The 27,290-nt window shown below is 41.4% G+C and overlaps 1 protein-coding gene across 2 annotated transcripts in view; it reads right to left on the bottom strand.

Moving 5' to 3' along the window:
- Positions 1-1,206: 1,206 nt before the first annotated feature.
- UST (uronyl 2-sulfotransferase) overlaps positions 1,207-27,290 on the bottom strand; it is a 298,078-nt gene continuing 271,994 nt past the window's right edge. Inside the window, exon 8 of one of the 2 annotated variants that reach the window (XM_024748054.1) lies at positions 1,207-1,261. In XM_024748054.1, coding sequence (XP_024603822.1) covers positions 1,221-1,261 — 41 coding nt within the window. In that variant the 3' untranslated portion in view covers positions 1,207-1,220. Of the gene's footprint in view, positions 1,262-11,811; positions 14,792-27,290 lie in introns of those variants that run through there. The other variant, XM_024748053.1, reaches the window with a different exon arrangement.

Genomic DNA, 27,290 nt, shown 5'->3' with positions numbered 1-27,290 from the left:
TCTCTAATTTTGTTATATTTTCACAATTTAAAAATGACATTTTCACTAGTTCATTTTCACAGAAGTATCTGTTTCTTGTGACTGATTATAGAAATACTGAACAGAGCTTTCAAAAGCAAATCTAAAAAGATGCTCCAGCAGACACTCCTTTTTTTTTTTTAACATCTTTATTGGAGTATAAATGCTTTACAATGGTGTGTTAGTTTCTGCTTTATAACAAAGAGAATCAGTTATACATATACATATGTCCCCATATCTCTTCCCTCTTGCGTCTCCCTCCCTCCCACCCTCCCTATCCCACCCCTCTAGGTGGTCACAAAGCGCCGAGCTGATCTCCCTGTGCTATGCAGCTGCTTCCCACTACCTATCTACCTTACGTTTGGTAGTGTATATATGTCCATGCCTCTCTCTCGCTTTGTCACACTTTACCCTTCCCCCTCCCCATGTCCTCAAGTCCATTCTCTAGTAGGTCTGTGTCTTTATTCCTGTCTTACCGCTAGGTTCTTCGTGACATTTTTTTCTTAAATTCCATATATGTGTGTTGGCATATGGTATTTGTCTTTCTCTTTCTGACTTACTTCACTTCTGTATGACAGACTCTAGGTCTGCATCATTCACAATATTTACCAGTCTCTGGGATCATGTGATCTATATACCACGGGAACCTTCCTCCGGGCCTTCTGCGGGGGCTGACTCAGCTAAACCAATCAGTGTCTTTCCCCAAGAATTCTGAGTTCTAACAAGGAGCCAGTTTCTCTGTGGTGATAGAAGCTCTGAGTGAGGTCTGGGAGCTTTGGAGCCGGGAGGGGGACACATTGCGGCTGGCCTGTAAATGAGAGAGAGGCAGAGAGAGGCAGAGAGACACCAGATAGTTCCTGGTTCCAGTTGCCCCGGAGCCCAGCTGCTCCCCAGCCCTTCTTTCATTTTGTTTTTTTCAATTCTTCCTTTGATTTTATACTTTTTACTCTTACAGCAGATTTTCTTTTTGTCTGAACTAGTTAAAGTTGGGTTTCTGGCCCTGAAACCAGCAAGTCCACACAATTAACAGAAGTAAATTTATGAGTAGTCAAGAATAAAATTTGACCCAAGCTGTGAAAGAAATGCAATCAACGATATTTCTGGGCACAGAAAGTGGCTGGCTTGGGGTGTCTGGCTCTGTGCGGGAAAGAGGAGGTTCAAAGAGCAGAGACAAACAGGGTTGATTGGCTCAGATCTTTAGATCATTCTGTTCCTTTAGGAGGTAGAACTTGTCTTCTTGGCTCTGTGTAGAAACAGACAATAATGCGATTGTTCAAACCTTCGTTATCACCTTAAAAATCGCAAGTCTCTTCTCTCATTTATGAATGCAATGCTTGGCGTAACAAATTTACAAATGAATGAAGGATAAATGTATTTTGTCACTCAGTGAGCTAGAAATTAATCCCTGCATGAATCTGGCAACCAGAAGATATCTGAGCTCTGTTAGAGAGGAAAATCTCAGCAAGTTGGTAGAGATACTCAGTAAGAATGATCACTTTACATGTGGGTTTGTACCCTCCATAGCCAATTCCATTTCAACAAATCTTTACCTGTGGTGAAAGCAGTTAAAAAATACTGAGACATGGCTTAATGATTCTAAGAATGCTTGACATAGTGAAATTTCACAACTTTTTAAAATTAAAATATAACTCATCCGAGCAAAAAGCTCCGACTTCAGATCCAGTCCTATCCATATCCCCAGTGAAAGTGTGCAAAACTGTATTTTCTCTTGGCAAATGTGTGTTTCTGTTGAGTTTAGAAATGGGCTGCCCAGGATGATGTGCTGAGCAGGCCGTGATGGAGACACTTCCACCTTTGGAGGCTGCGTAGGCTGGCAGTCAGTGGGAAGGAGCTTACATCCAGACTGACTATAAGATAATGAGACTAATTTAACATTTTTTGATTCAATAGACTATGACCTAAATGCTCTAAATCAAATAAAAGCCATGTTCACATTTCTTGGAGGTTGAGAGATACTGTTATCACAGTATTTTAGACCGAGACTTTGAGTCATTTGCCTGATGTCTTTAGATGATTCTAGATTTGGGTTATGATGCTATGAAATCAGCACTTTCAGCTGAGCTTCCAAACTAGTTAGCCTCTCGGTGTTTACTTTACTGTGGGTTTTGGTATGAATTACTAAATTACTTTTCGGAAAGGTACTGATTTTATTGCTGTTTTACCAGACTCTGCTCATCCCAGACATTAGCCCACTTTTATGTCTTACGTTTTGTTTGTCACTAAAGTGTCAAAAGTGGCGTCACATTGATTCAGTTCACATTTCTTTGGTTATTTATGAGGATGACAATTTTTTCATGTTTTTAGCTTTGTGTAGAGCTGAGTTCTGAGAACTAACATGTCTTTTGCACATGTTTTACTCTTTTTATTGATTTGTGTAAGTTCTTTATGCAGCAGTTTCAATCTTTTATCTGTCATTTCTGCTGCAAGTATTTCCCCTCATTTGTTATTTACCTTTTTTTTAAAATTTATTTTATTTTTTAAAATTTTTTATATTTTTAGGCTGTGTTGGGTCTTCGTTTCCGTGCGAGGGCTTTCTCTAGTTGTGGCAAGCGGGGGCCACTCTTCATCATGGTGTGCGGGCCTCTCACTATGGCGGCCTCTCTTGTTGCGGAGCACAGGCTCCGGACGCACAGGCTCAGTAGTTGTGGCGCACGGGCCTAGTTGCTCCGCAGCATGTGGGATCTTCCCAGACCAGGGCTCGAACCCGCGTCCCCTGCATTGGCAGGCAGACTCTCAACCACTGCGCCACCAGGGAAGCCCTGTTATTTACTTCTTAATTGTGATTCCTTTTTAACCTCAGAGGTTCTAATACTTTTTTCTTTGTGAGTTTTCCTCATGTGCTTCTGCTTAAAGTCCTTACTCGCCCCCAAATCAGAGTCCTCTATGATTTGTGTTCACTTGCACAAAACAACATAAAGCCTGTCAATTCACTGGAGCATAGAGCCATATAGGGGTAATAAAGTAAAATCATTTTAATTTTTTCTTTTCTTTTTTGAAATTGTAGTATAGTTGACTTGCAATGTGGTGTTTGTTTCAGGTGTACAGCAAAGTGGTTCAGTTATACATATACACATATTCTTTTCCATTATAGGTTATTACCTATATGATAATATTGCATATAGTGCTCTGTGCTGTACAGTAGGTCTTTATCTGTTTTACATTCAGTAGTGTATATCTCTTAATCCCAAATTCCCAATTTATCCCTTCCCCCCCGTCCCCTTTGGTAACCATAAGTTGGTTTTCTATGTCTGTGAGTCTATCTCTGTTTTATAAGTAAGTTCATTTGTATCATTTTTTTTAGATTCCACATATAAGTGATATTGGACAGTATTTTTTATTTGTGCTATTTTAAAAAAAGAAAGAAAAGAGAAGACAAGAAAAGAGGGCATAATAGAAGGGCAAATATCCATAGTCCCTGAGATCCGAGAGTGTTTGCTGCATCTGAGTCTCTGCGTAGAGGCCAGCGACTGGCCTCTGCCCTCGTGGTGCTCCTGGGTTTCAGGCTAGCGTTCTGGCCAGAGTCAGGAAGATAGCTAGAGGCCTGGATTTGCCTAAGACAGCCCCAGTGCAAGTTACAACTAGAACACGTATCTCACCTGACCATCACAGGGATTAAGTGCCTGGAAGTCCAGGGATGAAATGAAGGGGAGTCTTTTGGGGAAGGAGGTAAAGTGCGAGGAGACTGGGAAACCTGATTCCTGACATCTTTTCTTTCTGCCCCTGCCTCCCGCTTCCTCATTCTTACAACCTGCCCCCAAGACTTGGACACTAATATACAAGGAATGGGAAAAGGGGACATTTTTAGATTTCCACTCAACTAAGTTTATGTCTTAATCCAATCACATTGCATTTTTTCTCTTTATTTCCATGAAACTAAAATTTACACTAATAGGTAGTATGTAGTAAAGATCAAACCAGGTAAAATATAGGTCTTATTTTAGTAGAATCTCCCCCGTGAAAGGCTTGTGTCTGGATTAGGAGCTTCAAAAAATGCCCCAAAAGAGGAGCAGCTGTTTCTATTATGTTAAATCAAACTCTTAGGATAAGAGTTCAAATGTTGCACTCCTATGGACTCCCAGGGGAACCCTGAAGTTATGATGTAGTAAGCATATCTAACGAATGAAGAAAAAAGAATATTATTTCCTGTATGTTGGCTGTGGAGGCATAATTTAGACAAGAAAGCAACAGACAAAAAATTAGAAGTTTCTAGAATCAGTTCAGCTACTCTGTGACTTCATGTAAATCAATTTGCCTCTTTGAGTTTCAGTTTCCTATATATACTCCTATCATATAGCTGTCTACACATAGGGCTGATATAACATATATCAAAGTGGTTTTTTTTTTTTGGTACGTGGGCCTCTCACTACTGTGGCCTCTCCTGTTACGGAGCACAGGCTCCAGACGCGCAGGCTCAGCGGCCATGGCTCACGGGCCCAGCCGCTCCGCGGCATGTGGGGTCTTCCCAGACCAGGGCACGAACCCGCGTCCCCTGCATCGGCAGGCGGACTGCCAACCACTGCGCCATCAGGGAAGCCCTATGCAAGTGTTTTTAAACATGATTTGGAACTATGCAAATGTGCGGCACAGTAAGTGTGACTGAAATAAATGTTTACCTCTGACTCCTAAACTATCCAGTCAAATAAACTACCTTTTGCATTTTTAATTTATGAATTCTAAAATATTAATTTCAAACTATTTTAATTTTAGCATGCATATATTTGAATGCCAAGTAATATATATAAAGCCCTCTTTGGGGATGAATATCAAGACTGGATATTGATCATGGTTTAGCTGATCAATACTAAATACCATTTATAATTATGGAAACATTTTACTTTTTAATCATTTCAGTGACAGGGAGGCTCTAGATGCACAGCTTAATTATTTTCAGCATGAGAATGGTAATAAATGTCTGATTCCTATTTTTCTTTGGATATATGGTTGGCCAGTTTGTTCGAGGCTGGTGCTCATGAAGCTGAAATCAAAGATTTGCTTTTATGTAAATTAGTTTTGCCATGTTCTCCAAATTGGTCTGTAGCAGTCTAAGATGGACAGGTTTCTAATCCATTATCTTTGCTAGAAAAATTAAACAGGTCCCCTTATTGATGGTGAATCAGTGCTCTGGTATCTGTATATGCTTACTTGGAAGTCAAATAATGATTAGTGTTAAAGAAAAAGAATTGCAGGACCTGGAAAGAAAAGACTTGTGTTAAGAAAAAAAAAAATCAAAAGAATTGTGTGTATTTTGGGTAGAGTAAATTAGAAGTGGGCTTCCCAACCTTTTTCTCCACATCATGGCACACCTAGAAATGGTTAGATTTGTACAACACTCTGGTGCTGACTAGAGGGAATTTGGGACCCAGTCCCAGGTGCTTGTGGCCACACAGAGGGCTGGGGGGATCCATGTAATGTCCACTAGGAACCCTGCCACTGAGGACAATGAAATAGAGGAAGGGGTGAGTAGGCACATTGATCTCAACGCAGCCACACATCTCCAGCTGGACTCCTCTACCCACTAAGTCACCTCTGTCACCCCACCATCTCATTCTATGACTTACATCTCTACCCAAGCTGGAAATATTTGAGTTAATGCTGTATTTTCCCTTAGCTCCTTGTGGTGTATTCAACTCAGCAGATATTTACTGAGCACTTCTATGCAAGGCACTGTTTTCCACTGATTGAAATCGGTCAACTTAAAGTTCTGGCTTCTGTCCTTCCTCTCCAGTCTCATGGCCAACACCGATGAGCCCATCCCCCATGCACACATGGGATGACTAAACCAGAGTTTGGCCTTGTATTTCCTTCCCCATTATATAGTCAGAGGCAGAATTCCATTCAGAAGTTCCCCATTTCCTGCACGCCACCCATTGGTCAAATCTACCAGAGAGGCAGCAGGCAGTGAGGCCAGGTGACACAATTCACAGGGATCAGCATCTCAGGAGATGGAGTCTGTGAAGAAGGGTAGTGAATGGAAGGGGAGGAGGACAAAGGGAGAACAATCAGCTCACCTGTTAATTAACTTAGAAAAATGGTTTCCTCATGTTGCCTTCCTTTTCTGAAATGCCCAGGGGAGCTTCTCGTTGCCCTTAGAGTGAAGTACACATTTCTTCCAGAGTCCTTGGCAGTCAGCCTCAGTCGTATCTTGCCTTTTTGGACATGCATCCTGGACCTGCTACTTACTGTGCTGCCAGGAGCTCATTATTTAACTTCATGGGACCTTTATTTCCTATTATACACACAGGGTACAAGACCCTTCTTGCAGATCTGCTATAAAGGTAGTGATCTTTGTGCTTTAGATCTGCCCTGCTATTTTCTGCAAATTCCACTGTCCCTGGGGGTGTAGCACAAATCCCGTATGAAACCTTTTTATTCAGGTCTTCACTGATCGTTCACCTCCTCCACATTGAGCCCGTCTGTGTGCTAGTGAGTTTTTGTATATTAAAATAATTTGAATTGAGAATTATCTGAATTTTATAGTTTGGGCTGCCTTGATGACAGGGCAATATGGCATTCTTGACTTCTTCTGACATCCATGTTTGTTTCATTGTACTACTTTCTTTTTTCTTTCTTTTTTTTTTTTTTTTTTTCGGTACGGGGGCCTCTCACTGTTGTGGCCTCTCCCGTTGCGGAGCAACAGGCTCCGGACGCACAGGCTCAGCGGCCATGGCTCACGGGCCCAGCCGCTCCGCGGCATGTGGGATCTTCCCGGACCAGGGCACGAACTAGCGTCCCCTGCATTGGCAGGCGGACTCTCAACCACTGCGTCACCAGGGAAGCCCCATTGTACTACTTTCTATTTACCTTTTTAGCTGCAATGGCGGGATTGCTCGAGGGTTATGACGATCATCGAGTCATCACGTGAGTCACCTCTTGTGACTCATCAAATCAGAGTTTCAATCATGTTGTAATTATACAACACACTCAGGAAAGATTGATAAAGACATTTTTAAAAATACTATAGTGATTTTAGAACAAGAGCAACAAAACTAAAGTAGGTTACAGAGCCTGGGAGAAATAATAACCTATTGCTGGGTTGACAGTGTGTATGTTGTGTTTTAAATACCTTAACCATGACTTGCCTCGCCCATACTACCCTAAAGCATTGAAGGAAAATAAGCAGGTATGGGAGAAAAATTAGGTTTGGAAAGACCTTGGCATTTCTTGAGTAAATTGTTATGGATACGGCTCCCCCTAGTGTGCTGAACAACACAGGTGCCCCAGTGTGCAAAAGCTGAGCTCAAGTTCAGGAGCTGAGAGTTCTTATCTCCAAACACCAACCTTATCTGAACAACTTGAGATCTCTCTTTTGCCACTGTTTCCTTCCTACTGTATAACCAACCACAGACCAGGGAAGATAGGGTGCAGATGTCTGTTACCCAATTTGATTTGAGCACCATTGTCATGGAAGGACTGAATTGATTTGAGGTACCCAAATCATATTAAAAAGCATAAAAAGTTTTACTTTAAAAAGACTTTCTCATGAGGGAGGGAATTGAAATTAGGGCGAATAAGCAAAATTAGAATATGATTCCTTGTTAATTATTTTACTAAACATGTTATTGGCCTTCATCTTCTATCTGTCAAAATGTTAGTAATCATCGGTAAATATATTTTCCTCAGGCAGGATACATGGACCATTGGAAGACCAAAACATGAACCACAGCAGAGGGAAAGAAACTCTCCCAATGAGGAGGAAATGACTTACATTAAAACAATGCTTCTCAAAGCATAATCTCCAGAACACTAGTTCCACAGGCTATTAATGGGTCTTAGTTCTGAGAAATGTAGGGTTTGACAAGATAAACTGAGTTTTTTAACTGCAATATTCCTCCAGGCCCTTAGCATGCCCTTAAAATACCACTGTACTGTATGACACTAGTCTTTGAACTTCGGCATTTTCCAGATTAACACAAGGTTTTTTTCCACGCCTATCTCACACACCTGGTTCGTGAATTATCCTTTGGGAACATGCACTGGATTAGAATTTCATTAACTTTCAATCAAAGATGGAGAACACACAGGAGAGTGTACCAAGGAAAGGAGGAAAGAAAGCAGTACCTTTGATACAAGCAGCAAATAGGGGGGCTGTAAGGACGTTTGCGGTTAGTGTCGTAGCTCTCCTTTGCATGTGAAACATTAGTAACCAACGTATTAAAGTCTCAAACCGTGGCCGTCCTATAGTGGAAGGAAGGCCCTCAGAAGGATGGGCCATGCTGAACACATCAGCAGCCCACAAAATCATTACCAGATTTCTCCCACATCATAGCACTGATGCCACTTCTGAGAATGAGAAATAAGGCTCCAAAAAGCACAGCACCCGTCCTGTCAGGTTTTCAACTTTTATTGAAACTTTTCCTTGTACACAGCCTGTGCTAATTCGCAGGGACGGTCTAAGCTCCTTATTAGTAGGACCACAGACACAGGGTCCTTCAAAGGACTTAGAGGAAGCCTGTATTTAGTAGAAGCTGCGAGTCAAAGAGGAATCCTATAACTCACAGCTAGATAAACTCCCGAAGGGAGTGTTGAGAAAAATGGAGATCCACAGAGTGGTTTGTCTTGGATAATAACACTGACTCACACCCAGTAGAATGAGCCTCTTCCTATCAGCTCCGTTGACATTTCGGAAGTGCTGCTTTTCGACTCATTGGTACACTGGGCAACTGCACTGGAAGACGTGAGGGACTGGGGGCATCAATGGATCTGGACTTATGTGTAATTCTGTTCTCTTTTGCTGGGGACGCAGCCCCAGAAGGACTGTGGTTCTTAGTCTCTTAGCATATGGGGGTAGAGGGTGGGACAGGGTTCAGCCCAGAAGCAGCTCTTCGTTGTCAAGGGACGTCCTATGTTCTTCCCAACGCTTTCCAGCTGGGTTGACTTCAGGCGTGGGGAGGTCAAGTGATTTACTCAAATGCCCAGTGAAACAGACCATCTGAGGCTCGGACCTGGGGACTCTGCTGCTTGCCCCAGGCAGTCAACGCTCTGCTTCCTGCTTTTCGCCTCTTCTCTGAGTTGCACCAAGCAGTCAGTGTGCTGCGTCTGGCGCAGCCTGTCCTCCCGGCTGTCCCTGCTCAGGACTGGAATGAGGCGTGTTACAGGTCAAGTCTGAATGTTCTGGCAGTACAGCGTAAGGCAGATTGCTCCATGCCTGCCCAAAGCATACAGTGTCTGGCAAAAGCCAGATTGAAGATAGCTACACCCACACGCCAAGATTCCAAAAGGAAAAACTTAGCTCACAGTTTTCCTTTGCGTGGTGATTTTTCTTCCCTTCCTTTTTTTTTTCTTTTTCTTTCTTTCTTTCTTTCTTGCTTTCTTTTTTTAAAAAAGGGAATCCCCATGTTTACAAGTTGAAATCCAAAATGCACAAGTGGTCAGTTCACAATTCTGTGACCCATGAACATCTGTGGGCCTGTGTGTTCCCTGGGAATCAGCAGTGCCCGAGCTGTGAGCCAAGCCTGCCCTAGGCAGAAAGGAATTCTCAAGTGAGTGGAACAGTCGGTGAGCAAGGAGGCCTGCGAGTGATCAGGGCCTGGTTAGCCTCTAGTTCTGGTTTTCCAAGGGCATGTCTGCACTCACCTTCAACTAGTTTTATGAGCTGCATTTGACTTTATTTTTTGAGATGGGTCCATCTAAAACGCCATACAGGAAGTAGGACATGACTTTTCATTTTGCCTCTAAGAAAAATGAAACTCTATAATTTGAGATCGGCAAACGTGGTCCAAGTCTGTTTATCCAAAAACAAGAACCTCTGAGTAGAGAGAAAAATCTAGAATATCTGATACCAGTTTCTGAGGACGTAAGTGCTTGAAAACCAATAGGGCCTCCCTCTGCGGAAGAGGGTCCTACATCCCCAGCTCCTAGGAGAGCTGCAGAGGGCAGCTTGCTGTGCTCCCTTCAGGTGGCAGGTGGTACTGGGAGTGGCTAAATGCGCCTTATCATTTCCACTCCGGATTCTAGGTCAGTAGATGGACTCTGGCTCCATCACTATTTTATGGTTTTAATTTGGTACTCAAAAGTTAATTAAACTCTGAATGGAAAAAGCCCGTGATGTATTTGCATCTCCCATCTGGACCTTGGTTTCCTCATCTGTAAAATGAGGGAAAGGACTGGATGACTGCTGATCCCCATTGCAGCCCTAGTGGTCTGCGATTTTAGGTTTGCTTTTCTCCTAGCTGGAGTTTACTTCATCTGCTCTAACTTTTCTGCTGTCATCTGGGTGTTACAGGCTGATTCGTGTCCCCATGAAATTCATATATTGATGCCCTAACCCACAGTACCTCAGAATGTGATTATATTTGGAGGTAGGGTTTTTACAGAGGTGATCAAATTAAAATGAGGTCTTCAGAGTGGGCCTTAATCCAGGATGACTGGGATCCTTATAAAAAGAGGAAATTTGGATACAGACATGAACACACATGGAGTGAAGACCACGTGAAGACACAGGGAGAAGACGGCCATGTGCAAGCCAAGGAGAGAGGCCTCAGAAGAAATCAACCCTGCTGACACCTTGAGCTCAGACTTCCAGCCTCCAGAATTGTGAGAAAATAAATTTCTGTTGTTTAAGCCACTCTGTCTGTGGGACTCTGTTATGACAGCTCTAGCAAATGAATACACTGGGTTACACCACAATGAGTTTTCTGAGCTGTGAAAGAAGTTCCATGTGTTTTTCTTAACAGACTCAATACTGGTAGCCTAAAATAGACTTTTCTTTGGCAGCGTATTCAAAATACTTTAAAAAATCGATTTCTTTGTCATCAGGTGGAAGTAAATTATTTTAGTAAAATAAATCCCCTTTATTTTTATTTGAAGGGAGTTTCACAGTTTTGACCCACAGAATTATCTTCCTGAATGGCTGTGGATCATCCTTTTGTCTTGTAAGAAAGACTGCCATTACCTATAAAATTCATTTGAGGCCAAATAGCTCATTGGATAAGCCCGCAGGTAACAGCACATTTATAACGAACTTCAGAACACACAAGCAGCTCCAGAGGGGGCAGAGTCCTGGTTTTGTTTAGTACTTTTGCCTTTAAAGTTCACTCAGAGTCAAACATCTTGTGACTGGGTTACAGACAAATTAACTGATAAAGTAACCACTTATCACTTTGCTGTTTAAGACCCTCAGATTCTTACCTGAAGTTAAGCATGCTATTTTTACCAAAATGGATTTTTCTTTCATCCAGTACCAAGACTCTGGTTCTTTTCTTTTACAAAATAGTCACATGGAGTTGGACTGGAGTGTCCAGTATTTAGAAAGCATGGGGATCCCCTCTCTCTCTCTGTGAGTTCCATTTGATGCAGCAGTGAAACTTCTCAGGAAGAGCATTTCTGGATTAGAGCCTGCTCACTTGGGAGGTTAGAATCAGCCACCTTTGGAGGCTCTACATGTCTGAGAAGGAGATCAGAGTACTCGCTGAGCGACGTGGGATGGCACAGCCTTATTTTCACAGCGACGTGACTGCAGGTGGGCAGCATAGATACCCCACTATCATGGCTGGGGATTCCGACGAAGCACCCTGACACCCAACCAACCAGTGCACATAGCAACGAAGCCAGCAGGTGTTTATCATCTAATTATAAGAGTTTCTAGATTGTTAAAAATACATCGTTCCCAAAATCACACCTTAAGGAAGAAGCTTGGCCTACTAAGAAGGCTGAGGGGGCAGTGAGGATCTGCAGGCACCTTTATTTCCAGCTATCGACAGAATGGAAAATTTTTCAACTTATTTCTATTCATTTATTTATACGGGTAATGAATAAGTTAAGGAACACTTCATGTCAAACACAGATTGCTTTTATTTTAGCTAAGCTAATGTTTCAGTTCCATATATATTTTTGAATTTCCATCAATGTCAAACACCATGTTTTCTTCTTAAAAAAAAAAAAACAAAACACTTTACAAGCACTTTTACGGCACTCAAGGAAAGTAGGCTGAAGGTTCATAATAATAATTTTCCTTTTAAAAAACATCCATCAGACCAAAATAAAATCATTTTAATTAACTCCTTCCTGAGTAACTAAAACCTTGGAATGTGCTGAAAGCTTATAATAAATAAGGCAGTCAAAGATCTACCAGCTTAAAATGTATTTTTTAAATTAAACTATGTAAAATGTACAATATATTTCATGAAGTACAAACTGTGTTGGGCTCAGGGCCAAAGAAACGTTGTCGTGTGTGCCAGATAAACTGATGAAGTGCCTCGACTTTTAGGGCCCAGAGGCTGTTTGTTGGGGCAAAATTACATTAAGGCCCTGTAAGTAAATCAGCCAGCCTCGTTCGCTGTGACGTTATAATGATCACTGCCGACGATGAATGCCTTTGAACACACAGGTAGAAGTGCCCATGTGAACTTGCACTGAGAGGATGCACTTCTTTAAATGACGACTTGTCCTGATGTGCTGACAGCAGCAGAGGACACTTCGCAGGCCTTAGTTTCAGATAATGAAATTGCACAGTGTGTAAACTAACGGTCACTCTTTATATGCGATTTCAAAGGGATGGACTCACAGGGTACCAGGCAGCGGCTCTTGCTCTGTTGTTGAGTATGATAGCTTCTCCGGGTTGATTTTTAAAGTAAGCCTAACGGTAGGGCCCTGGTCTCTCTAAACAGGACAAAGGATATTTCCTCTTCTAAGAACATTTCCCTTCATCACTTCCCTGCCCCAGTTCTCTGAGGCAGAAAGGAGGCCCACAAGTGGCCAAATGCTGGACTCTGTGCCTCTGTGGTCCCAGCCTTCACTGGACTCCTGCGGGGTGGAGCCTTCTCAATACATCTCATAATAAAGTAGCTTTAGTGCACACTTGACAGGTTCCAAATGACTTGCTTTATATCTTGGCTACCGTCCAATTTTAGTGAACGAAGAAAAAATTCTAGAGAGACTTGTTGGTTTCTGAAAAGCAGAAAATGTGTATCTTGTGTAAAGTCAGAGTCTTATTTACTATTAAGTATTCCCAACTCACACTTTGCTAGTGCTCTTGAAGGGCTGGCTCTAGGGGAAAAAACATGAAGGAGACAAAATTTGTCCCAAGTACCTTGCCTGTCACCAGCACCTGCACCCCTGCTTCTCAGCTGGCTATATATTATCCACCCAAGAGTATGTGTATTTTCGGGGGGGGGGTGGTCAAAGATGAAAACATCTCAAATCCAAAGAAATAGATTTCTAATGACTGAACCAAGGCATCACGGAGATGGGCAGGTGATGGGAATGGGATGGGGAAGAGATATTTTGGAGGAATGGAACTGCCCGACTTCTACTCAGATCACTTTGGGGGCAGACAGCTACTCATAAATCTAGCCAAGCAGTCTCTTACCCAGAAGCTCCTGCTTCTCTTCCCGATGTCCTAGTAAGGGTTCTCAGCAGGGAGTTGCTTCCATAGTAAGTGGAACTGTATTTCGACTGCTGCCTGCACAGAACTCAGTATCCCTTTCTGAGCCCCCAAAACACCAAAAACAAGTACCTCTTAAGGGATTAGAAGGTAAAAGATACCAGCTACTTTGGGACACAGCTGGCCAGGGGTGTGCCTGATAGATCGTGCATCGTCTGTGGTCAGACTTGGAACTTATGCCACAGGAGTCACAAATGTCAGAGCTAAATTGGTTCCTGGGTTTCCAGTTAAAGCAATGCTGGTAAGAGACATGCTTCATATAGGGTGCACAGGACACAGCCATGCCGTTTTCCGAGGCCACATGTCCTCCAGAGTTGATCTGTCTTGCCTGTGCTCTTCTTTACACAGCCAACAAACTCTTTTCCTGGCTCTGCTACTTTGAAATCTGTCAGAATGGTGCTCGGAAATGAAATGTCTCAATGGAGTTTGCTGTGCGCTTTGACCTTGAGAGGTACTCAAGGCTCTGGACTGGTGAAGGGTGTGGCACAAGCCTACTTGCTCTTTCAGAGATAATAAGTGTGCTGCTCTTGGTGAGACTGTCCCCTGAGATGGACCAGAGGCAGAATTCTACCCATGCGGGCAGAAACCACTTACCCAGGGACATCCTTCCTTCTGATGTCCTTATCTGTCTGAACTTCTCCTCTTAGATCCTTCTAGAGTAGATTCCCTGGTCTCTGAACTGGTTTTGTGTTTCTACTGAAATATACAAGTCTGGATGTTTCCTACCACTGAGGTAATATTTTTATAGGTCATCTTACAGATGATAAGTTATTGGGCTACAGGCTCTATTTCTCCGCTTTCTCTCGTTTATGCTAGGGGAAGAAAAGCTATTTTATGACGAGGTGCCTTGTGATGGAGCCATGTAGTGTACCTCAGAAGGACCCAAGGAGCCAGAAAAACACAGAATAAAATCAAACAAATAAAACCCGCAAAACCGGGCATCTCCCAATGACCCCAACCTGTGGGAACGTTTTGTTCTTTTTAATGCTGCCTAGCATTAATTTCGTCCCTTAAGGATTTTTCTTCCCCAAACAAAAAACTTTCTGGAAAGGGAGATTAAGCCATTGGAGGCAACACAGAGCTGGCATCACCTCTTATAAATATCTTCGAGCCACTTCTCATCGTCCTGTTCCTCGTCATCAATCGGCTCCTCTGTTTCCAGTGGGGTCGGAAGGAAGAACTGGGGTCTCAGTACGGGGTGGCTGACCCGGGACTTCAGTCCGAACTTGCGCTTCAGCAGGTGGAACTGCTCCTTGACGTAGTGGTAGAACTCGTACTCGTATCGCATTCGCTGGTAGAGAATCTGCACAGCCTCAGGAGAGGGGACGGTCTTCTTCACGGTCACAGTCATGTTTCCAAGTTTCCTATGCTCTGCAAAAGAAGCAGGGTTGCACGTGAGCCGTTGTCTGCAATGCTGCAGCTTAAAGGGGATGATGGTGCGGTCCTGTGTTACCTGCATAATACTGGCAGCTCCTAAGGAAAGAAACTAAACATTCAAGGAACAGAAGGGGTAAATGGCTTCGCAACAACATTGGGAAAGATTTCACCGTATTCCACGTGTTAATATCAACACCAGTTGACTAAAACTAGCTAACATCCCTTTCGTGGGATGTGAATAATGAGATTTGACCACAATTCAATGGTAACTATAAGTTATACTTTTTTTTTTTAAACCCCACATTTGTTTATTCATTTATTTTTGGCTGTGTTGGGTCTTCGTTTCTGTGCGAGGGCTTTCTCTAGTTGCGGCGAGCGGGGGCCACTCTTCATCGCGGTGCGCGGCCCTCTCACTATCGCGGCCTCTCTTGTTGTGGAGCACAGGCTCCAGACGCGCAGGCTCAGGAGTTGTGGCTCACGGGCCTAGTCGCTCCGCGGCACGTGGGATCTTCCCAGACCAGGGCTCGCACCCGTGTCCCCTGCATTAGCAGGCAGATTCTCAACCACCGCGCCACCAGGGAAGCCCCTATACATTCTTTTGGGCAGCAAAATCTACCTGCTTTTCATTTTTATTTCCTGTTTCTTGCAGAAGAAAGCACAGGAAAAAGCTGTCTCGCCACTTGCTAATCATCTTGGTTTTTTATTTTAAAATATCGACATCTATTAGTTAAAGTTTAATTTGATACAAACGCCATTGCATTTCACTATTTCAGCAAGGTGTCTGCTGAGAAAAGTAAAGGAAGGAATGTTAGATTCCCTAAATACAATTTTAACTGTTGTCAATTTTGAATGGTTATTTTTTTATTGTGGTAAAATATATAACTAAAATTTGTATAATTTAATATTAACACTTAATAACATAAAATGCTATTTATATGTTATATATATATTTATATGACAAAACCTTAAACATTTTGAAGTGTACGTTTTGGTGGAATTAATTACATTCATAATGCTGTGCAACTATCACCACTATTTTCAAAATTCTTTCATGACTCCAAACAGGACCTCTGTAGCCATTAAACAATAGCTCCCTTATACCTCTCCTCTTCCCACCCTTCCCCAGGTAACCTCTAATCTACTTTCTGTCTATGAATCTGTCTATTCTAGGTACCTCATATAAGTGGCATCACACAATACTTGCCCTTTTGTGTCTGGCTTTTTTCCACTTACATAATGTTTTCAAGGTTCATCTATTTTATAACATGTATCAGTACTTCATTAGCTTTTATGGCTGAATAATATTCCATTATATGAAAGTACCATAATTTGTTTATCCATATATCCATTGATGGACATTTGGGTTTCTCTACCTTTTGGCTATCGTGAAGAGTGCTGCTATGAACATTTCTGTAAAAGTCTTCATTTGAGTCCCTGTTTTCCATTTTTTCTGGGATTCTACCTAGAAGTGGAGTTGCTGGCTCATACGGTAATTCTATGTTTAACTTTTTGAGGAACCACCAAACTATTTTCCTCAGTGGCTGAAACACTAAATATTCCTAGCAGCAATGTCTGAAGGTCCCAATTTCTCCAAATCCTCTTCTACAATTGTTATTTTCCATTTTCAAAAAATTGTAGCTATCCCAGTAAGTGTGAACTGGTATCTCATTGTGGTCTTGATTTTCATTTCCCTGATGGTTAATGATGCAGAGCATCTCTTTCATGTGTTTGTTGGCCATTTGTATATGTCCTTTTTTGATGGATGTCTATTCAAGTCCTTTGCCTGTTTTGAATTGGATTGTTTAATTTTTTGTTGTTAAGTTGGTATTTTTTTAATATATTCTGGATATTCTACATATATACCAGGAATATGATTTGCAAATATTTTCTCCCATTCTGTAGGTTGTCTTTTTATCTGTTCATAGTTTTCTCTGATGCACAAAAATCTTTCATTTTAATGAAGACCAGCTTATCTATTTTTTATTTTTTTGTTACCTGTACAAAGTGGGTTTGTGATAGAACATTTTGTAATATCTGTCTTCCCTAAAGATATTAACTATAGCTACTCTGAGCTACTCTGAGGCGACACATGTTAATAGGCTTGAAGTACAGATCTCTTTGGGTTTTTAAAAGACAGAGCTTAAAAAGCTGGTATTAAAGATAGACAAGGCACACAGAGGCCCCGGAAAAAAATTCGCTCACTTCCAGACTCCTCTGGTGCCTTCCTCTTGAAGCACTCTAAATGCGTGGGGTCTTGCTATCTCATGCCAGAAAAATATTAGGATTCCTATGATTTTAAAAGAAATTCTTTAGTTAAATTATTTGACCCAAGCTATTCCAAAAAGAATGTAAAGAATTTTACAATAATACATACGATGCAATTAGCTAAACAGTTAAGGAAATTGGGTAAAGGGAGAATGAAGGTAGGAAAGAAAAAAGGAGAAAGGTCAGTGTTGGGGGTAACGGCTTCCCCTCCCCATATGGGAGGGTCTCCATAGAGCCATGCTCCTGTCTCTTGCCCCAGCCCCTCATTCGGGGAGGTAAGCCAGGTTCCAGGGCCAGATGGTTTTTCTGATTGTGCCTTTGGAATAAAGGATTGAGAGGCTCTCTCCTCTGGGGAGAGTGTGCCTGTCTGCAGAGACTTCACATCCTCCTGTAGAGCAGGGCGAGGGCTTTCAGCCACAATCTGTGACTCGATGGGCAAGTCTGTGGAAGTCAGGATGGAATGTTACTGGTCCATTTCTCCTCACACCGCAGCTGAGTTCTCCCATCCAGCTTTACTTGGTAATAAAGCTGACATTTGGACCTCCATCTCTGTCTTCAGTATTGATTTCTCACATAGTTTAGAACCCAGGCAGGAGGAAATGGGTGTTTGTTATTTAGTCATCCATCTCTCAGACCCCAATATCGAGGAACACAAAATATATGTTGTGAAGTCCTAACTACTTATGTAGGAGGTGGGTCAAGAGTTTGGCCCTAAACTTTCTAGCAGCTAACAAACAGTGTATATTACTCTTCGTGGAAAACAATCCATTCACATCTATTCCTAGTTGTAATGCCATAAAGAAATATATTCTATGAATTTTCATAAGAAAAAATTGTATGGAATTAGCAATTTTTCGATAACATCCTTAGAGTAAGTTCAGCCATGGGTTTCATGGGGGCCAGAGGAAAGTGGCACGTGTCAGGTTCTCAACTCTGGCTTGATTGGGGAACACATTACAGAAAATCTAGAGCAGCGGTTTCTAACTCTCCTGAAAACCTGACTGAAGCTTATGTTCAGGAAGACAGGAAGGGTACATGGAAACCCATATATGAAGATCTTAGGCATTTATGGATCTGTAGAAACCCCTGATTTTGAGAAACCAAAAAAACTGCACTTCCTTCAACAATCCTTCATATACTTTGTTCTAATATTAGCCCCAGTGTAATTGATAAATATTGGAATTCGTTATTTTATGTGCTGGCCTGATATACAGTCATAAACATTGCAACGGCAAAGAGAGGAGGACTTAGATTTACATTTTATGAAAAGGGAGGGGCTTAGCAGTGCCTGGAACTTAAATAGAAGGCCACCCTACCCTGCTCTGGAGGAAGGCCCAAGAGAGTAAGCATAGGGGAGCCTGGTCTTTGTAAAGAAGTAACTTGGGGTCTGCTCTATTGCGGGGCCTCAAAGTTCTTTAAGGTTGAAACACTGTTTTTCTAAAAATAACATACAGCAAGTGTAATCACTAACTACAAAGCCATCCAAGAGTACTCAGTGAATTTTTAACCTAGAGCAAGATAACAACTTAGACTAGTCTTCAAAATAAATTAGATACAAAATGTCGATCTATTTAAGGGGGGATGGATTAATTTGAATATTGGGATCGACATATACACACTACTATATATAAAATAGACAACTAATAAGGAACTACTGTATAGCACAGGGAACTCTACTCAATACTCTGTAATGGCCTATATGGGAAAAGAACCTTAAAAAAAAAAAAAGAGAGCGGCTAGCAGTGCTGTGCGTGGCGCTTATCCCAGACAAGGTGAGTTGTCTGCATAGCCATTTCACACGAGGAACTCTGATCTGAAGTGCTGAGTGCAAGGCCTTTGCACGCGGCACCCGATGAGACAAGAGTTTCAAAAAGTGCATGTGAAAAACCATCACCTGGGATCCACTGTGCTGATTCTGATCAAATAAATTAAAGGTGAGCTGGATGGACTAGAGAAAGCTCCTAGAATAGACTCAGTAGCCATGTGGTGAAAAATGGAAAGACCCCAAATGAAAGGAGCCTGGATCACAGTACCACAACTAGGAGGAATGTTGTCCATTCTGCAACATCAGTGCTGGATTGTGAGCACCCCCATAGTTTGTTGACATCTCTCATCTGCTTTCATCTCTTCTTGAGGATTTATGCCTGTGTATGAGTGCATTCAGAGCTTCGGCACTCCAGCATTAATTACAATATGAATGCACTCCTTCACGTGCAATACAGACTCTGCATGCGTCATTAAAAGAGAAAATCTTTAATACTAAAAGCTAAAAAGAGGAGGACCTTCAAAATGGCAGAGGAGTAAGACATGGAGATCACCTTCTTCCCCACAAATACATCAAAAATACATCTACATGTGGAACAACAACTCCTACAGAACATCTACTGAACGCTGGCAGAAGACCTCAGACCTCCCAAAAGGCAAGAAAGCCCTCACGTACGTAGGGCAAAAGAAAAAAGAAAAAACAGAGACAAAAGAATAGGGACGGGACCTGTACCTCTGGGAGGGAGCGGTGAAGGAGGAAAAGCTTCCACACACTAGGAAGCTGCTTCACTGACGGGAACAGGGGATGGCAGCGGGGGAAGCTTCGGAGCCGCAGAGGAGAGCACAGCAACAGGGGTGCGTAGGGCAAAGCAGAGAGATTCCTGCACAGAGGATGGGTGCCAACCGGCACTCACTCCACACCTCCCCTCCCGGGAGCCTGTGCAGCCCGCCACTGCCAGGGTCCCGGGATCCAGGGACAACTCCCCCGCGAGAACTCAGGCGCGCCTCAGGCTGGTGCAATGTCACGCCGGCCTCTGCCGCCGCAGGCTCGCCCCGCATCCGTACCTCTCCCCCACCCCATAATACATGAATAGACAATGAATCATCCCAAAACTGAGGCGGTGGACTTCGGGAGCAACTGTAGACTTGGGGTTTGCTGTATGTGACTGACTAGTTTCTGATTTTTATGTTTATCTTAGTTTAGTTTTTAGGGCATGTTATCATTAGATTTGTTTATTGGATTGGTTGCTCTCTCTCTATTTTTAATACTTTAAAATTTCTTTATTTTAATAATATTTTATTTTAAATTTTAATAACTTTATTTTATTTATATATTTATTTATTTTTTTCTCCCTTTTCTTCTCAGCCACGTGGCTGACAGTGTCTTGGCGCTCCAGCTGGGTGTCAGGCCTGAGCCTCTGAGGAGGGAGAGCCGAGTTCAGGACATTGGATCACCAGAGACTTCCCGGCCCAACGTAGTATCAATTGGCGAGAGCTCTCCCAGAGATCTCCATCTCAACACTAAGACCCAGCTCCACGCAATGAACAGCAAGCTCCAGTGCTGGACACCCAATGCCAAACAACTAGCAAGACAGGAACACAACCCCACCCATTAGCAGAGAGGCTGCCTAAAATCATAATAAGTTTCACAGACACCCCAAAACACACCACCAGATGTGGTCCTGCCAACCAGAAAGACAAGATCCAGCCTCATCCACCAGAACACAGGCACCAGTCCCCTCCACCAGGAAGCCTACACAACCCACTGAACCTACCTTACCCACTGGGGGCAGACACCAAAAACAACGGGAACTACAAACCTGCAGCCTGTGAAAAGGAGACCCCAAACACAGTAAGTTAAGCAAAATGAGAAGACAGAGAAATTTGCAGCAGATCAAGAAGCATGGTAAAAACCCACCAGACTAAACAAATGAAGAGGAAATAGGCAGTCTACCTGAAAAAGAATTCAGAGTAATGATAGTAAAGATGATCCAAAATCTTGGAAATAGAATGGAGAAAATACAAGAAACGTTTAACAAGGACCTAAAAGAACTAAAGAGCAAACAAACAATGATGAACAACACAATAAATGAAATTAAAAATTCTCTAGAAGGAATCAATAGCAGAATAACTGAGGCAGAAGAACGGATAAGTGACCTGGAAGATAAAATAGTGGAAATAACTACCACACAGCAGAATAAAGAATAAAGAATGAAAAGAATTGAAGACAGTCTCAGAGACCTCTGGGACAACATTAAACACACCAACATTCGAATTATAGGGGTCCCAGAAGAAGAAGAGAAGAGAAAAAGAAAGGGACTGAGAAAATATTTGAAGAGATTATATTTGAAAACTTCCCTAATATGGGAAAGGAAATAGTCAATCAAGTCTAGAAAGTGCTGAGAGACGCATACAGGATAAATCCAAGGAGAGACATGCCAAGACACATATTAATCAAACTATCAAAAATTCAATAGAAAGAAAAAATATTAAAGGCAGCAAGAGAAAAACAACAAATAACATAAAAGGGAATACCCATAAAGTTAACAGCTGATCTTTCAGCAGAAACTCTGCAAGCCAGAAGGGAGTGGCAGGACATATTTAAAGTGATGAAAGGGAAAAACCAACAACCAAGATTACTCCACCCAGCAAGGATCTCATTCAGACTTGACAGAGAAATTAAAACCTTTACAGACAAGAAAAAGCTAAGAGAATTCAGCTCCACCAAACCAGCTTTACAACAAATCCTAAAGGAACTTCTCTAGGCAAGAAACACAAGAGAAGGAAAAGGCCTACAATAACAAACCCAAAACAATTAAGAAAATGGTAATAGGAACATACATATTGATAATTACCTTAAATGTAAATGGATTAAATGCTCCAACAAAAAGGCACAGACTGGCTGAATGGATACAAAAGCAAAACCTGTATATATGCTGTGTACAAGAGACCCACTTCAGACCTAGGGACACATACAGACTGAAAGTGAGGGAATGGAAAAAGATATTCCATGCAAATGGAAATCAGAAGAAAGCTGGAGTAGCAATTCTCATATCAGACAAAAAAGACTTTAAAATAAAGACTATTACAAGAGACAAAGAAGGACACTACATTGCGATCAAGGGATCAATCTAAGAAGAAGATATAACAATTGTAAATATTTATGCACCAAACATAGTAGCACCGCAATACATAGGCAAAAGCTAACAGCCATAAAAGGGGAAATTGATAGTAACACAATCATAGTAGGGGACTTGAACAAACACCCCACTTTCACCAATGGACACATCCTCCAAAAGGAAAATAAATAAGGAAACACAAGCTTTAAATGATACATTAAACAACATGGACTTAATTGATATTTATAGGACTTTCCACCCATAAATAACAGAATACACTTTCTTCTCAAGTGCTCAGGGAATGTTCTCCAGGATAGATCATATCTTGGGTCACAAATCAAGCCTTGGTAAATTTAAGAAAATTGAAATCGTATCAAGTATCTTTTCCGACCACAACGCTATGAGACTAGATATCAACTACAGGAAAAAAAATACAAACACATGGAGGCTAAACAATACATTACTAAAGAATCAAGAGATTACTGAAGAAATCAAAGAGGAAACCAAAAAATACTTAGAAACAAATGACAATGAAAACGCGATGACCCAAAACCTATGGGATGCAGCAAAAGCAGTTCTAAGAGGGAAGTTTATAGCAATACAATCCTACCTCAAGAAACAAGAAATATCTCAAATAAACAACCTAACCTTACACCTAAAGCAATTAGAGAAAGAAGAACAAAAAAAGCCCAAAGTTAGCAGAAGGAAAGAAATCATAAACATCAGAAATAAATGAAAAAGAAATGAAGGAAACAATAGCAAAGATCAATAAAACTAAAAGCTGGTTCTTTGAGAAGATAAAATTGACAAACAATTAGCCAAACTCATCAAGAAAAAAAGGGAGAAGACTCAAATCAATAGAATTAGAATTGAAAAAGATGTAACAACTGACACTGCAGAAATACAAAGGACCATGAGAGATTACTACAAGAAACTATATGCTGGGGCTTCCCCGGTGGCACAGTGGTTGAGAGTCCGCCTGCCGATGTAGGGGACACGGGTTCATGCCCCGGTCCGGGAAGATCCCATATGCCGCAGAGCGGCTGGGCCCGTGAACCATGGCCGCTGGGCCTGCGCGTCTGGAGCCTGTGCTCCGCAACGGGAGAGGCCACAACAGTGAGAGGCCCGCGTACCGCAGAAAAAAAAAGAAAAAATAGGACACTATATGCCAATAAAATGGACAACCTGGAAGAAATGGACAAATTCTTAGAAAAGCACAACCTTCTGAGACTGAACCAGGAAGAAATAGAAAATATAAACAGATCAACCACAAGCACTGAAATTGAGACTGAACCAGGAATAAATAGAAAATATAAACAGATCAACCACAAGCACTGAAATTGAGACTGTGATTAAAAATCTTCCAACAAACAAAAGTCCAGGACCAGATGGCTTCACAGGTGAATTCTATCAAACACTTAGAGAAGAGCTAACAACTATCCTCAAACTCTTCCAAAATATAGCAGAGGGAGGAACACTCCCAAACTCATTCTACAAGGCCACCATCACCCTGACACCCAAAGCAGACAAAGATGTCACAAAAATCGAAAACTACAGGCCAGTATCACTGATGAATATAGATGCAAAAATCCTCAACAAAATACTAGCAAACAGAATCCAACAGCACTGTAAAAGGATCATACAACATGATCAAGTGGGGTTTATCCCAGGAATGCAAGGATTCTTCAATATATGCAAATCAATCGATGTGATAAACCATATTAACAAATTGAGGGAGAAAAACTGTATGATAATCTCAAAAGACACAGAAAAAGCTTTCTACAAAAATCAACACCCGTCCTTGATAAAAACTCTTTAGAAAGTAGGCATAGAGGGAACCTACCTCAACATAATAAAGGCCATATATGACAAACCCACAGCCAAACATCGTTCTCAATGGTGAAAAACTGAAACCGTTTCCACTAAGATCAGGAAGAAGACAAGCCTGCCCACTGTCACCACTATTATTTAACATAGTTTGGGAAGTTTTAGCCACAGCAATCAGAGAAGCAAAAGAAATAAAAGGAATCCAAATCAGGAAAGAAGTAAAACTGTCACTGTTTGCAGATGACATGATAGTATACAAAGAGAATCATAAAGACTCTACCAGAGAACTACTAGAGCTAATCAATGGATTTGGTAAAGTAGCAGGATATAAAATTAATGCACAGAAATCTCTCACACTCCTATACACTAGTGATGAATTATCTGAAAGAAAAATTAAGGAAACACTCCATTTACTATTGCAACAAAAAGAATAAAATACCTAGGAATAAACCTACCTAAGGAGACAAAAGACCTGTATGTAGAAAACTATAAGATACTGATGAAAGAAAACAGATGGAGAGATATATCATACCATGTTCTCGGATTGGAAGAAGTAACATTGTGAAAATGACTATATTACTCTAAGCAGTCTACAGATTCAGTGCAATCCCTATCAAACTATCAGTGGCATTTTCCACAGAACTAGAACAAAAAATTTCACAATTTGTATGGAAACACAAAAGACCTCGAATAGCCAAAGCAATCTTGAGAGAGAAAAACGGAACTGGAGGAACCAGGCTCCCTGACTTCAGACATACTACAAAGCTACAGTAATCAAGACAGTATGGTACTGGCACAAAAACAGAAATATAGATCAATGGAACAGGATAGAAGCCCAGAGGTAAACCCACGCACATATGGTCACCTAATCTTTGATAAAGGAGGTAAGAATATACACTGGAGAAAAGACAGCCTCTTCAATAAGTGGTGTTGGGAAAACTGGACCGCTACATGTAAAAGAATGAAATTAGAACACTCCCTAACACCATACACAAAAATAAACTCGAAATGGATTAAAGACCTAAATGTAAGGCCAGACACTATAAAACTCTTAGAGGAAAACATAGGCACAAACACTCTATAACATAAATCACAGCAAGATTCTTTTTGATCCACCTCCTTGAGAAATGGAAATAAAAACAAAAATAAACAAATGGGACCTATTGAAACTTAAAACCTTTTGCACAGCAAAGGAAAACATAAACAAGATGAAAAGACATCACTCAGAATGGGAGAAAATATTTGCAAATGAAGCAACTGACACAGGACTAATCTCCAAAATATACAAGCAGCTCATGTAGCTCAATATCAAAGAAACAAACAACCCAATCCAAAAATGAGCAGAAGACCTAAGTAGACATTTCACCAAAGAAAATATACAGATTGCCAACAAACACATGAAAGGATGCTCACTAATCATAAGAGAAAGGCAAATCAAAACTACAGTGAGATATCACCTCACACCAGTCAGAATGGCCATCATCAAAAAATCTACAAACAATAAATGCTGGAGAGGGTGTGGAGAAAAAGGAACCCTCTTGCACTGTTGGTGGGAATGTAAACTGATATAGCCACTACAGAGAACAGTATGGAGGTTCCTTAAAAACTAAAAATAGAACTACCATATGACCCAGCAATCCCACTACTGGGCATATACCCTGAGAAACGCATAATTCAAATAGAGTCATGTACCACGATGTTCATTGCAGCACTACTTACAATAGCCAGGACATGGAAGCAACCTAAGTGTCCATCAACAGATGAATGGATAAAGAAGATGTGGCACATATATACAATGGAATATTACTCAGCCATAAAAAGAAACAAAATTGGGATATTTGTAGTGAGGTGGACGGACCTAGAATCTGTCATACAGAGTGAAATAAGTCAGAAAGAGAAAAACAAATGCCGTATGCTAACACACATATACGGAATCTAAAAAAAAAGAAATGGTTCTGAAGAACCTAGGGGCAGGACAGGAATAAAGACGTAGATGTAGGGAATGGACTTGAGGACATGGGGAGGGAGAAGGGTAAACTGGGATGAAGTCAGAGAGTGGCATGGACTTATATATACTACCAAATGTAAAATAGATAGCTAGTGGGAAGCAGCTGCATAGCACAGGGAGATCAGCTCGGTGCTTTGTGACCACCTAGAGGGGTGGGATAGGGAGGGTGGGAGAGAGAAGCAAGAGCGAGGGGATATGAGGATATATGTATACATACAGCTGATTCACCTTGTTTTACAGCAGAAACTAACACAGCATTGTAAAATAAATATACTCCAATAAAGATGTTAAAAAAAAAGAGTGGATATATGTATATGTAGAGCTGATTCACTTTGCTGTATACCTGAAAGTAACACAACGTTGTAAATCAACTATACTCCAATAAAAATTTTTAAAAAATTAAAATAACAAACAAATAAAATGTTGATCTATTTAATGGATTGAGTTGACTTGCTCTAATGGGTTATTAATATCAAGCTAGTAAAATTTTGTGAAGGTTTTTAAAAATGATGGCATGATGGATTTATATGTTTCCCTGTTTGGTTGTGATTAGGTTAACTAGGTCGATAGATTTAAAGCTACTCTTGGTCCACCACAACAAAACTCTCTTCCCTGCATGTTTTTCTCCATGGCTGGGGATGGGCAAGTTGGTGTGTGGGCAGAGCAGGTATGTCAAAGATAGTATGTCATTCAAGCACAATGGAAAGAACCAGGATATATTTACATCATTAGTTAATTGATTTGTCAAGAGACGGGGATGGTCTCAGCTGAGCCTGATCCCTTGTGGTGTATTTTTATAGTAACAGTTACATTTAGTGAGGACTAAGGTGTACCAAGCGCTAAACCAGGCACTTATACATGGAATCGTATTTAATCCTCACATTAACCCCTCATGGAAGAGCCATGTTATGGATGAAGAAACTGAGGCAGAGCAAGACTCTGACTGGTTCAAGGTCATGTAGCTGAAAAGAGGCAGAGGCAGGAGGGTCTGCATGGTAAGCAATTGTGCTCTTGCTGCAGAAAGGCCAGCAACCTTATCACTGTCCCTCTCGGGTTTCTCCAAAAGCAATGGAACATAACGGTAGTCAGCAGGTGGGCCTAAAGCCTACCACTCCTCACGTTGACCGGGGAGTCCAGATTGTAGTAGATCTTGCAGGAAAGAAGCAGGCATTTTAGTAGGGATGGCTAGTGGGTTTATAATCCGGAGGAAGAAAAAGGTTGATTTAAAAAAGGAAATTGGACTAGGTTATCTCTGGGTCCAATAAGAAAGGCCAATACCCAGAGTCAATGATGAAAATGAACATAATCATCGGTATTTGGAGGATTCCTCAGTTCCAGGAAACCTCTTCTTGGTGTTTTATTTAGCCTGAACTTGTAAGTGTTTCTATCAGAATCATTATTCAGGAGCCCCGTGAGAAAATGACCCAGGATCTACAAAGTCTGGGAAAAGTCAGCCTTCTTGCAACGACCAGAGTCTGAACTTTATAGTGTTCTCCATCAAGTCAGTGCT

This window comes from Neophocaena asiaeorientalis, unplaced genomic scaffold (genome assembly GCF_003031525.2).
Source record: "Neophocaena asiaeorientalis asiaeorientalis breed wild unplaced genomic scaffold, Neophocaena_asiaeorientalis_V1.1 scaffold123, whole genome shotgun sequence".
NCBI lineage: Eukaryota > Metazoa > Chordata > Mammalia > Artiodactyla > Phocoenidae > Neophocaena > Neophocaena asiaeorientalis.
Note: the sequence above shows the minus strand (reverse complement) of the source record. Positions and strands in the feature narration are given on the sequence as shown.